Genomic DNA, 13,885 nt, shown 5'->3' on the forward strand with positions numbered 1-13,885 from the left:
CCATGGCTCCTTGATAGATTATAAATGATTATTCTCATATCTCACACCGACTGCTGTCTCCCTTCCCCCGTGGTTTCTGTTGTTCTCCCCGCTGGAGGGGGTGGTGTGGTTATGTGCCATTATCTTGTTTGTTTGTTTTTTAAATCATTTTATCGGGGTTTGTACCACTCTTTTTTTCCTTTCTTTTTAAAAAATTCATTTTATTAAGGGCTCATACAACTCTTAGCACAACCCATCCATCCATTGTGTCAAGCACATTTGTACATTTGTTGCCATCATCATTCTCAAAACATTTACTTTCTACTTGAACCCTTGGGATCAGCTCATTATCTCGGTTTTTAAAAAAGCATATTCTATGTAGAGGCACAGCCTATCTCAATAAATGAAGTCAGTACTAATATTTCCCTAAACCCTCCATAAATATGGCTCTCCCTCTCTACAATTGATGAAGGGAAGGCTGTAAGAGCAGTAAGAGCTCCCAATACAATGATTAAAAAAAAAAAAAGCACAGACATGAATAAACGAATGACTAAAGACAACATTCAGGGGGCCAGCCACCCTGTGAAGAAATGTTCACATTCATTAGCAATGAGAGAAATACAAACAAAAACAACAAGGAGGTACCAGCTCACCCGATGCTTTTACCAAAATTAAAAAAATTACAAGTGCTGGAGAGGCATGAGCATACATTGCTGGTGAGACTGTGGACCTGTGCGACCACTCTGGCGATCAGTTGGGTGCTTCCTTCCATGCATACACAGTTACTTTATGACCCAGCCACCTCCCTACTGTGTATGTATACCCTAAGAGACATAGAGGTGTTCTGAAGATGGTTGTGGTAGCGATTGTACTACACTGTTGGAGATGACTGAACTATTGAATGGTATGTTATCTGGACTATGTCCTAACACGAACAGGGTGATGTACACCTGTGTTTAGTGCAGCAATGGGCACAATAGCAAAGAGAGGAAACAGCCACGGTTGTACAAGTGTGTCAGTCTGGGTAGACTAGACAAACAAATCCATGGACACTCATATGTCTATCTACAAGAGCAGTTAAATATGCAGAAAACATCCCAACTCTGTCCAGTCCAAGGCCGAAAGTCCGATATTAGCCCATATGTCTGATACCAATCGATAAAGTCCTCTTCAGACTCACAAAATACATGCAATGATGCCAAATGCAGGACGATCACAGGCCAGTGGGTAGAAAGTCTTTAGATCCAGTGGCGTTGTAAGCATCTCAGCGCTGGCAGGGGTCTCTACATGGCTTCTCCAGCTCCAGAGGTCTGGTTGCCTCAGGGTAGGTCCACATGGCTTCTCCAGCTCCCAGGGCGTAGCGCCATGTGTCTTGTCCATAGAGCATCATTTCTGGGAGAGAGCTGTGTGTGAGACTGTCTCCCACCTCCAAGGAGGAAAATATCGTTCCCAGAATTCCTAGGAGAAGGCCATGCCCACACAGAGGCCTCATTGGCTACCTCCAGATTGACTCCACCCCTATATTCTTGTTTGTTTTTTCACCCCTAGATTCTTAATCCTCAAATTGACACTAGATTATGTAACTACCACAAGATAAGGCACAACTTGGCTTTAGGACACCTGACCCACTTACAGTCCCCCTTCTCCCTGAATTAACGAACTGGTCATCAACATTGTTCTTCTGGTCACAAGAGATCTGGGCCTTAATAAAAGCCAGCCTGCTACCCCTTCTTGTCCTCCTACTCAATATAAGCCTGACCTGGGAAATCATGTAAATGTCTCCTCACAGGCTGTAGAAAGAAGTTCAAAAAGCTAAGAAAAAAGGCAGTGAGTTGCAAGCTTTCTGATTCTCAGCGACACAAAAGAACATCAAAATTAGTATTTTCCTAAAAACAAAACAAAACACCAAATCTCACCACCCTGAGGTGTAATGATTACCCGTGGGGGAAGGTTAGAGTCTGTACGAATGAAACTTCACTCATTGCTGAAACGTGCCTTTTCTTAACAGGAACCAAGGGGAACCACTAGAAGAGGAGGAATGAATAGCACAGCATCCGTTGATTCATAGAAAGGAAGTCTCTGTTGAGTCACAGAAAGCCTTGACGTTGGTCTCCCAGAAACAGAGCAATGCTAATCCATCCGGAGGACCCTTGTGTTAGGCTGTCACCTGGCTGACTGTTGGTGACCTGCCTTGCTCTTTGCTACCTGTGCCCAGAGAGCCTGAATTGCTTTACAGAGGACTACCCAGCGGCCCTCAAGATTTGAAGGACTATAATGATCAACACACACACACACACACACACCCCTCCAGGGGGAAGAACAACAGAAACCATGGGGGAAGGGAGACAGCGGTTGGTGTGAGATATGAAAACAATAATTTATCATCTCTCAAGGGGTCACAAGGGGGTGGTGGTGAGAAAAGCTGATACCAACGGCTCAATAGAAAGTAATTGTGTTAGGGTTCTTTAGAGAAACAACACCAGAATGCTAATAATTATATATGTGTTTATATATAACATAATGTGGGGGGAGGAGGGTCCCCCACAAATCATCACAGGTTCGGTAGGCGCAATTGTACAGCGATAATAAGTAAAGATTATAGTAAAGTCATAGAGAGCATGAGAGGTAGAGATTGCAATAACGGAGTCATACACAATTCATGGTAGCACGTTCATCTCAGCCCTGCTTGGTGGTCATCGTGGGGGGAGCCCAGCCATGAGAGGAGAGAGCCTTGGGAGCGAGAGCAGGAGAGCCCCCACTTTATTGCTAACCAAGGGTTATATCTCATTCGGGGGACATGATTACAGGTAACCACACATCACAGGAAGGGACAGTACAATAGGCATACACATTGTAGGAAGGGGATGCATGATAGGCATAAGCATGACAGGAAGGGGATGAGCTAGGAGTGTGCCCATAGGAATGTGAAGGTCTAGGGGGATACATGTGACAAGATGGGTGGTCCCTAGACTCATGATGGCAGCCTATCCTTGGTCATCCTTAGGCGGGCTGGACCTTTCTGGGGTCTCCTACAAGGAAACAGACAACTTATCAGAAGCCATACTTGTGGGATAAACAGTGATGTCTGCTTGGTCTAGATGGCTCATAACCCTTAGGGAGAATGACCCCTGATCTACTTCTGATGACCTCCAAGTGTATAGTCACCCGCAAGCGGCTAAGTTTGGCATATATTTGGGTGAGACAACTTGGGAGAAATCCTTCTGTTTCCCACAACATAAGAAATAAACAGTTAATTAAATTATAAAGCAATACAAATGGCTCGGTGCCACTCACTCCCATGAGATAGTTGTGAGACCCTGGCAGTCCTTCAAGTCTTGAGGGCGGCTGGGTAGTCCTCTGTACAGCAATTCAGGCCATCCGGGCACAGGCAGCAAACAGCAAGGCAGGTCACCAACAGTCAGCCAGATGACAGGGTCCGACAGTCCCCAGCTCAAGAGATGTAAATCCCAATGGTGTGGTGAAGCAGGTCTTGATGGAAACTCAAATTACAGCGACTCAGTCCACGGGTTAGGTGTCCCACAGGTAGTGTAGCTTTCAAATTGAGGCAAAGAACAAAAAGGCAGCCGCACACTGGTCCGATGATCAAAGAGCAGGAGACAAGAAAGGCGAGGCTCACCGAGCCATTTAGCTCTCCGCCCTTCCATTAATCCCACGTGTGTTTATCGGCCAGGTTGGCACAAAAAACTACCTACTTCAACCCTAAAGTGAACATCTGAATTCCAGGCACTTCGGCAGGTAGGGAAAAAACCCAACAAAAACACCAAGGTCTTCAAGTATCCAGGTGTGTGTGTATGTGCGTGTGCATGTAGTGGGGTAGGGGGCAGCTCAACTTAGTCCCTACACAGATGGCCTCAGTCCGGTGTCCTTTTCACCCCCTTTAGTGATGTGATGGTTATGTGTTTGGCTGCTAACCCCAAGGTCAGCAGTTTGAAAACCACGAACCACAAGGCTCTCTCTTCCCGTAAAGAGTTACAGTCTCCGAACCACACAGGGGCCGTTCGATCTTGTCCTACAGGGTTCCTATGGGTCTTGGAAACCCATAGGGGCTGTTCTATCCCCTAAGGCTGCTAGGAGTCGGAATTGACTGGATGCCAGTGGGTTCGGTTTTAGTTTTCCCTCCTCTAGCCCATGAGACCCGTTGGCTTGAGATGAGTTGTGAAAGGTGGTTTCTCAGGGTCTCTGTCAACCACTTTCTCAGCTGGCTGGCATCAAAATAAAACCAAACTCATTGCCACGGAGTCAATCCCCAACCCGTAGCCAACCGACAGGACAGGGCACAACGGCCCTGGTGAGGTTTCCAGACTGTCACTTCTTCTGGGAGTGGAGAGCCTCGTCTTTCTATGGTGGAGCAGCTGGTGGTTTCCAACCGCTGCCCTGGTGAGGTCGCAGCCCAGAGCACTGGTGAAATGCTTCAACCCATCTCCGCTCTTTGGCTCGGTGGTGACGGGCAGCTTGGATCGTCAGGCTCCCGTCTCACGGAGACACTGGGAGGTATGTCGAGAGAAGGAACAAGGGGACACGGACACAGTGCACACAACCTGGTGAGTGAGCAGGCTGAGCAGGGCTCCATAGCCACGGTAAGATGGGGGGGAGGGGACCGCACACGCACACCCCCCACTCCAAACACACACAGGGTTTCCCAGACTGTACATTAAAATGATTTAAATTATAACAAAAATAAGGAACTCGATATAAAGTTCACACACACACACACACACACAGAAACAATTCAAGGAGACCCGTGGATTGTCACAGAGGAACATGGCTCCAGAACATGGCTAGTGATCTCTGGGCCTTGTTCTGAGATCCCTCTGGCTGGGCTCGAACTGGCCAACCTTTGGGCGACCAGCTCAGACTGAGTTTTAATGCTTCCTGAAGTCGACTGCTACGGCGTGCTCTCACAGTGTGCCTGCTGGGTTTGAACCACCAACCGACTGGTCGCTGGCATGGCTTTTTAACGACCATGCTACCCAGGAGTCCTTCCCGGGAGACTCAGTGCCTAGAACTTCGTACGTTCTCTTGAATGGGGGCCTCTCTGGAGGAGGAACATACTATTGGGTGGGATTTGTTTAGTGGGATGGGTGGGGTGGGGTGGGGTGGTGGTAGCGGTGGGGGTGGGGTGGTGTCTTGGGCCTATAGTGGGATGCCCCGCCCAGTCGATGCAGCCCAGTGTAGTAGTAAGGGACTTGGGGAGAGGGTTCTGATGGACACACATGCCATCGGGGGGCACTGGAAGGTGGAGCTAGGACCTCTTCAAGCCCCTGTGCTGTCCCTGAGCTGTTAGCTTTACTGAGCTCTCTGGTCTCCCCATGGAATTGCACTGCGGGTAGGCTTTGGAGAGCCCCAAGCCTGCAAAGGAGAGGGGACATTCCGGCGGCCTGGCTACTGTCTTTGAAGGCAGTGTTTCCCCGGGGAGTGGGGGCTGGGCCCTGGCAGCTCCAGTCTCTCTCTTCGTTCATCCGCCAGCATCTCTCTTCTCCCGGCCTCTCCAGAAACAGGGTTTAGGCGGAGCGAGGGGTCTGCATTTGACTAGGAGGCAGTCAAGAAGAGATCTTTGTCAGATGTCAGCTCAGGGGCCCCTTCACGGGAAATCAGACTGGAGACTCAAAGTGCCAACAGCCGTGGGCAGGATGCTCAACTTTCACCAAAAGGGGCCGGGTGAGCTATAATGTCTTGGGCTGCTAACCTCAAGATTGGCAGCTCAAAACCCACTAACTGTTCCTCGGGGGAAAGTCGAGGCTGGGTCGCTCTTCCTCAGAATCAACTCGTTGACGGCAGTGGGCTTGGTGTTCCTTTCCCTCCCCTTCTCCAGGTGTGGCCAGCCTTCTCCAGGTGTGGCCACTCTGGGGCTAGGGGAGGGAAGCACTTACACACATGCAGATCCCCTACCCTGTCACACATCCACCAGCCTTGGCTCTCAGAGAGTGGAGTCCAGGAAAAGGGCCCCTGAGTACATTACAGGGGATTCTGGGAAACGGGTACTTCAGCACATTACAGGGGATTCCGGGAGTCTAGAAGCGGCACTCGACCAGGTGGATGGCTTCTCACTACCAGAGGCTCCTTAGAAGAAACTGCTGACAATCTGCTTCCCAAAGGTCACAGCCCTCAGGGGAGGTTGTGGGGAAGCGGAGAGCTAATTCCAGGGAAGGACCAAAGTGAAGCCAAGGGTCTTGATATGATGTTGATGGTTGCACCATTCTTTCCAATAGGCTTCAACGGGGCCAATGTATGAGAATGAGTAGTCAAAAACACTGTACAAACAACAAACAAAAGAAATCCAACAGAATTCAAACGTTGCCCGTTCTGATGGGGCAGCTCTACTCTGCACCCTGGGCGTGGGAATTCACTTGGTGGCAAAGGTAAGGTGACCAGATTTTAACACTGGTAAAGCGGGACACCATTGATAAAACTCCCATCCTGGCGAAACAGCCACATGGCAGCCGAAAACCGTAGACCCTAGGTTTTCGTGCATTCTTTCCAAAAATTGGGACTTTTAAAAAATGCCGCGGGACGTGGGAAAAACTGTTAAAAGTCGGGACTGTCCCGCCAAAAGCGGGACGTCTGGTCACCTTAGGTAAAGGGCACAAGAGCCACACATGGCTGTGCTGGGGTTAAGAGTTGCAGGTGGCCGGAGACATCTGTCCCCTCCCTGGGAAACAAATGAAAACTCCTCCATTGAGTTGATTCTGACAGCGACCCTGGAGGCCCGGATGGACTGGCCCCCTGGCTTCTCCAAGGCACTCATCTTTTATAGAATTAGATGGCCCCAGCTTTCCCTCATGGAGTGGCTGGTGGGTTCGAACCACCGACCGTTGAGTTAGCAGCCCAGGGCTTAACCACGATGCCACTAGGGTTCCTCCTCCCCAGGAGGGCCACCAGCCATGATCTATGGTTTGTGTGGGCCACCCACACCCTCCCCAGTGCCCCTGGGGATCCGCCCCAAGCACTCACCCCATTGGCACCTCCTCTGTTCGCAGCGGCCCTGTTGCGATTCATACCTGAGGAGACAGGAGAATGAGGGACAATATTTAGAAACAAGGGCGGCTGTGGTGGAGTGTACCTCCCCCACAAAAAATAACACCCCCCAAAACAAAACCCAAACTCACTGCCATCCTGTCAATAATGACGCACAGCAACCTTATAGGACAGGGATGAACCGCCCCTGTGAGGACAGTTTTTGTAACTACTGACGGGAGTAAGAAACCCTGTCTTTCCTCCCGCGGAGCAGCTGATGGCTTTGAACTGCTGACCTTGCAGTTAGCAGCCCAACTCAAAACCCCTAGGCAGCCTTAGAAACCCAAGCAGGCAGTTCCACTCTGTTCCGCAGGGTCACCATGCGTTGGATTCGACTTGATGGCCATGGCTTGCGTTTGGCTTTCTCCTCGAGGAGAGGAGCTTTGTGGCCCAGTGGCTAAGGATTTCCCAGCTTCAAAGGGCTGGTGGTAGAACTCACTAGCTCCTCCACGGGAGGAAGTTGGGGCCATCTGCTTCTATCAAGACAACCGTGTTGGAAACACCATGGGGCACTTCCGCTGTGTCTCAGAGCTTCGCTATGAGTTAGAATTGATTTGCGAGCACTGGGTTGGGTGGGGTTCTTAGACCTGTAACAGTGTTCCCTACCGAGTCCTGGTGGGATGGTTCAGTAAATGTTGGATGGCTAACAGCAAGGTCGGCAGTTCAAACCCACTGGTTGCTCTGAGGGAGAAAGGTGAGACTGTTCCTATAAAGATTTACAGCCTTAGAAGCCCTATATAATAGCCACATTGTGTCAGAGTCAACTGGTGACACAGTGGGTTACGCACAGGGCTACTAACCAAGAGATCAGCAGTTCAAACCCAGCAGCTGCTGCGCATGAGAAAGATGGGTCCCATAAAGATGGGTCGTCTCAGAACCCCAGTATAGGGTTGCTATGAGAGGGTCACTATGAGTTTGAACGACTCAATGGCAGGTTTGCCTTCAGAACTGCTAACCTAAAGGCTGGTGGTTCGAACCTACCCAGTGGAAGAAAGGCCTGGGAATTGGCTTTGTAAACATAACAGCCAAGAAAACTCCATGGGGCAGTTAGTCTACTCTGCCCATATAGGTAGGGCCACCCTGAATTGGAATCAACTCAATGGCAATAACACACCAATATCAATACGATCCTCTTTGGACACGGATATATATATATGAAAAAAAAGTAGATTAAACTAGGAGACTCCCAGGGAGAGGGCGGACTGACAGCACGTGAGGATTGCCTACAAGGAGCCAAGGAACCTCAGCCATCTACACGGTGGATACCCTGGGGTGGGCTTTCAGCCACCCCAGCTGTAAGGTTCCCCAGCTCTGCTCTCAGACAACGCTCACCTGTGATCTCTGTGACAGGGTCGCACAAGGAGACCAGGATCCCCACTGTGACAGATGTGGGGCGCCTGGGGACTGCCACGGGACTATGCCTGCTGTGAATGGCCAGGTGGGCGGTGTGGTCTGCCCAGTGGCACTTGAGAAGCAGACAGGCATTGGGGGTGGGGGTAGGGGGCAGAGGAGGAGGAGACTCACATCTGCACCTGATTTTGTAAACCAGCAGGAACGCTATCACTAATATCACCAGGATGCTGATGCTGATGCTGATGCTGATGATGAGCCAATGCAGGTTGAATGAAGTGGACTGCTCCCCAGATTTGCCTGAGAAGAAGAAGAAGGCATTTAGTTAAGAAGACTTTTGGGTGGACTTTCACGGTCCCCCAAACAACGACTCCTTATCCTTGTACCGGGCACTCCATAATTCCCTTAAGGAGCTGCCTTTCCTCCACCTTCCTTAGTTTATAAGGTTCACATGGTCTGGACCCACCCTCTCTTTCCTAGGATGGGGCTTTGGCCCAGTCTCCTGGCTAATGAGAGCACTCCATTCTCCCCAGGCCACTGTGATTGGTTTACAGGATGGGAGGGACCTAAGCTGGGTCAATAAGAGTCAACCCTGGGGCTTTGGCTGGGGCTATGGAATGTATGTGCCCTCTTATTCTTTCCCTGGGGAGTTGAGCTAGTGGCCTGTGAGCCTGAAGCTGTTCAGGGCCTCTCTGCCTCCCCTAAGGGTCAAAGTCTGTCTGAGAAGAACACCAGGGTAGAGGAAAGAAGAGGCAAGCAATGGAAACAAAGTTCCCAGGCTACACAGCTGGTGCACCTGGATCTAACCCCACCTGAAGGTGTGCCTTTCCTAACAAGGTCCCTTTTTGACTTCGGTGGCTTTGAGTCATGCTCTTTCAAGCACAATAGTTGTGCTTATACAGTTGGAAAAGCCTTTGTCAGTCCCTGGAGGGGAGACTTCCCACAAAGAACCCCAGCTTGGCCATAGGGATTGGCTCATAAGTGGGCTGTGATCCAGGTTGGATCAATGAAAGTCGGCCGTGGGTGAATGGGGCTGTGTCCAGGGACCAATGGTACCGATCATGAATTACCGGGAGAATAAGGCTGACCCTGTTGGCCCTTCCATGAGAGAAGGATGGGGGTCAGAGAGCTGAAAGATTCCCCCAGCTAGGAGCACCTCCAAAACTCTCCTCTCAAGGGATTCCTGGGGTCATTTTATGTGGGATATAAAAACACTTTTCCCCAGCTTTTCCCCCCAATATATGCCTAACCTAAGAGGCTGCTTGCCAGAACATGGTGGGAGGTCAGATGCTTAGAGAGTCTCCCTGTAGGCATTCAGCCATCCAGAGCAATCAGACACTATTGTTTAGGTTGAGTTCCCTCTGCCGTTAAGGGCAGTGGATTCCTTTCCTTAGAAAGCTTAGAATAAATCAAGTCTCCAGCTCAAGGACAATCAAGGTTATGCTGCACGTTGCATCTAGGATCCGCCCACCTTGTCACATGTGTACCCCAATCCTTCCTCTTCCTATTGCATATGCATCCGTAGATCCTTCCCCTCCCATTACTGCATGGCCTTTGCTACAACCCCTTCCTGTGACGTAGGTCATTACCTGTTATCAGGTGGCTTGCACGTCCCCTAAGTATATATAAGCTTTGGTTAGAAATCTCTCTCCCTCATGTTCCTCTCGGTCTCCAATCTCCACGTGGACCATCAAGTGGGTCGAAGTGAGCATGCTACCATAAAATGTGTCAGACTCCTTTATTTTATTCTCTCTCCTATCTCTCATTCTCCATGACTTCATTATTAATCTTTATATATTATCGCTGTACAATTGTGCCCGCTGGCCTGTGATGGTTTGTTAGGGCTGGCTACCCTGACAATTTTAGACTTTGGGCCCCCTGTCTCCCGACCCTGGGAGCTGCTTACCTTTGACTTGAATGGTCTTCTCTGCCCAGCGAGTCCCTAACGTGTTGGTGACACTGCAGATAAAAGTTGTGTTGACCGACTCGTCCACAGTCCGGATCAGGAGCCGGTGACCCTGGTCCACAGCTGAGGGAGGCAGGGGGCCCGTGGTCCTGGGGAGACAGAGCAGGGGGAAGGTGACCTCTCCTGGGAACCTGGAGTGACAGGGGACTGAACACTCACTCTTCCCAGGAACTTCCCAGGCATCTGGGAGTAGAGCCCTCTTTCTCTGGCACCCATGTTTAGCACCCCACTGTTGGCTCCTGGCAACCTGAGTAGGACTCCTCCCTAGATTGTCATGGCTGTGTGGTGCTGAGGGTTAGACATTAGGCTGCTAACCCAAAAGGTTGGCAGTTCAAACCCACCAGCCCCTCTGTGGGAAAAAGTTGAGGCTGTCTGGTCCCGAACTGATTGAGTGACTACAAGTCACAATCAACTCAGTGGTGGTGGGTGGGGCCTCTCGGAAGCCAAGCACCAGAAGTGTTTCTACTGAAGTGCTTCTGGGGGGAGGCAGGCTTTGAACCACTTACCTTGGGGTTAGTAGTTGAGGGCTTAACTAATTGTGCCAGTCAGGGACTTCTGCCCATGCCTCAGCCATCATCAGACCTGTCTCAGTCTATCTTCAGTGCTTCTATGGCGGTGGGAACCTAACACTGAGGGAACCATGAGGCCTATTTCCCTAACTTATCACAGAGGGAATCTGGAAAGCTGGTCTTCCACTATGGTAAGTTAGAGGTGAAGTCCAAGTACATGATCCTGCTTTAAATATCATCCCTACGGATTCTTCCCTTAACAGCTCTGCTGCCTTAAAGTGACCCTACAGAAGCACACATTATCCCCTTGCTCTCTTCCGCCACCGCCCCCCCCCTCCGTGTCACCCAGCCCCCCTCATACCTTCCTTCAATGCAGGTATTAGGTTTCCTCACCTGTGAGCTTAGGGACCTTACTGTAGATACCACCCACCTTGTGATGCATGTAACTATTGAATATGCATGTCTTAAGGCTGCCAATAAATGTCCCCAAAGAGTAAAGGCTCGCTCTCATTGATCCCACCTCCACGGGCGTGGACCCTCAAGAGGAGCTGAGGTGAGCATGCGACCATAAAATGTGTCTGCCTCCTTTATCCTATTCTCCTGTCTTTCCTTTCCTCGATGAATTTGCTGTGACCTTCATGTGTGATCGCGGTACAGTTGTGCCTACTGGCCCTTCAGTTGTCTTCTGACATGTGGCTGCCATGCTGGTCTGACCTCTCTGCCTCCCCTCTGGGTTCCCGGTGTCCATCATCCGCCCCCTCCCTAAGTCTGTCCCCCCTCAGCAGAGGGTCAGTCCCTCCCTGCTCAGTTCTCCTCTCTAATAAAACTCAAACGCTTGGCCATCGAGTTGATTGTGACTCACAGCCACCTACAGTACTGCCCTTGTGGTTTTCTGAGGCTGTAACTTTTTTCTATTGGCACATAAATCCACATATCATACAATTCAATAGTTCAATCATATTGAGAAGAATTGTAAAATCATTACCCCAATCAATTTCTTCTTTTTTTTTCATGGTTAACTTGCTTTTAAGGGGGAACCAATCACAATGATGGACACATATAACATCCCCACCCCCATTCCCTGAGGGGGATGAACAACAGAACCGTGGATGAAGGGAGACAGCGGTTGGTGTAAGACATGAAAATAATAATGTATTAATTTATCAAGGGGTCACAAAGGGGGCGGACCTGATACCATGGGCTCAAATAGAAAGTAAATGTTTAGAAAATGATGATGGCAACCTATGTACAAATATGCTCGATACAATTGATATATGGATTGTTATAAGAGCTTTAAGAGCCCCCAGTAAGATGATCTTTTTTTAAAAATTACTTTTAAAGTGAGTTGTGTCATCACATTCAGTTCTAGTGCTCCCTCAGCCTTCTGCATGAATTGTTTGCTCCCCCAACCCCCCACATCCCCTATAAGCCTTTGCATTAGTTACTATCTCTGTGCGTCCACTCTTTCTGCGCTTCACACACTGGAAACCCAACAGAAACAACATACAAAGCCAAAATAAGGTGATAAGGATAAAGCAATACTAGTACAAAGATACAAATACAAATAACGAATAAGACAGCCAGGGAAGAAGTTTTTGTCACGGAACAAGCAAGAAAGACTTGCACCTAGAACAATTTCAGGCTGGATCAATAGGGAGGTCAACTGACCAAGTATCAGGGTCGATCCAATAGAATCACGATTACAATGAGCAAATGCTTTGAGAATGATGAGGGTAACGAGTGTACAAATGTGCTTTACACAATTGATATATGTATGGGTTGTGATAAGAGTTGTATGAGCCCCCAATAAAAAGATTAAAACAAAAAAAAAAAAGATCTTTGATAGTAGAGCTGTCTATGGAGGGTCTGCCAGCAGCTTCATCTGAGTACATTCTCTGCAGATGGGTTTTAGGATCCCACTGCCCTCCATAACGTTCTACAAATTGGGTGTTCCCACGAGGCTGTAACTCTTTACAGACATAGAAAGCCTCGTTTTTCTCCCAAGGAGTGGCTTGTAGGTTCAAACCCCCGACCTCGTGGTTAGAAGCGCAGTACATAACCCCCCACGCCATCAGAGCTCCCTCTATAATAGGCCTGCGCTGTTTCTCAGGACTGACTGGATGGCAAATGCTCTGTTGGAGGTTTGGTTTCTAACCTTGTTTTCAAGGTCTTTGTGTGGGCTATACCTTAATGTAAAGAAAACGAGTTCTCGCCCCCTGGGATCCACAAATAACATGATGACAAAGGGGGAAAGGCCGACGTTGTCTAGAGTGTCGTTCCATCCCACAATCAACACTTGCCAAAGCCATGTTCAAGACGTCCCATGACAGATTGCATGGGCTCAAAACAACAATAAAACTCACTGCCATCTATAAAGATGTAAATATATTTCATGATGGGGGGAAATAGATTTATGTACATATATTTATAGGTTGAGTATTAATAAAACACACGGACAGTGGGCCCCTGCACAAGTACTCCCTCAACACAAGAACACTTTGTTCTAACAATTCGGCAGTCTGAGATGCTCACCTTCCTGGCATGATCGCTGAGTGAAGGCAATAGGTGCACAAGCAAATGTGAAGAAAGCTGATGGTGCCCGGCTACCAAAAGATATAGACCTGAAGATAAACAAGCAGCCATCTAGCTGAGAGACAACAAAGCCCACATGGAAGAAGCACACCAACCTTACCCGACTCATCGCTGAGGACAAAGTGGGTGCATAAGCAAAAGTGGTGAAGAAAGCTGATGGTACCCGGCTATCAAATGATATAGCATCTGAGGTCTTAAAGGCTTGAAGATAAACAGGAGGCTATCTAGGTAAGAAACAACAAAGCCCACATGGAAGAAGCACACCAGCCTACCCCGACACGAACTCTGAAGATAAAGCGGGTGCATAGGCAAATGCGATGAAGAAAGCTGACGGTGCTCGGCTGTCAAAATGTATAGAATCTGGGGTCCTATAGGCTGGAAGATAAACAAGGGGCCATCTAACTGAGAAACAACAAAGCCCACATGGAAGAAGCACACCAGCCTGTGAGATCAC

General features: G+C 49.1%; 1 protein-coding gene across 1 annotated transcript in view; it reads right to left on the reverse strand.

The window, feature by feature from the left end:
* Positions 1-3,798: 3,798 nt before the first annotated feature.
* LOC123521982 (poliovirus receptor homolog) overlaps positions 3,799-13,885 on the reverse strand; it is a 23,603-nt gene continuing 13,516 nt past the window's right edge. Inside the window, exons 4-7 of the mRNA XM_045292683.1 lie at positions 10,271-10,624; positions 8,539-8,664; positions 6,952-6,998; positions 3,799-5,529 (exon numbers count right to left, since the gene is read on the reverse strand). Of these exons, the coding sequence (XP_045148618.1) occupies positions 5,383-5,529; positions 6,952-6,998; positions 8,539-8,664; positions 10,271-10,624 (674 nt within the window). The 3' untranslated portion in view covers positions 3,799-5,382. The remainder of the gene's footprint in view (positions 5,530-6,951; positions 6,999-8,538; positions 8,665-10,270; positions 10,625-13,885) is intronic.

Source organism: Echinops telfairi, unplaced genomic scaffold, assembly GCF_000313985.2.
Source record: "Echinops telfairi isolate 266 unplaced genomic scaffold, ASM31398v2 ScPeMD7_655;HRSCAF=1070, whole genome shotgun sequence".
Lineage (NCBI taxonomy): Eukaryota > Metazoa > Chordata > Mammalia > Afrosoricida > Tenrecidae > Echinops > Echinops telfairi.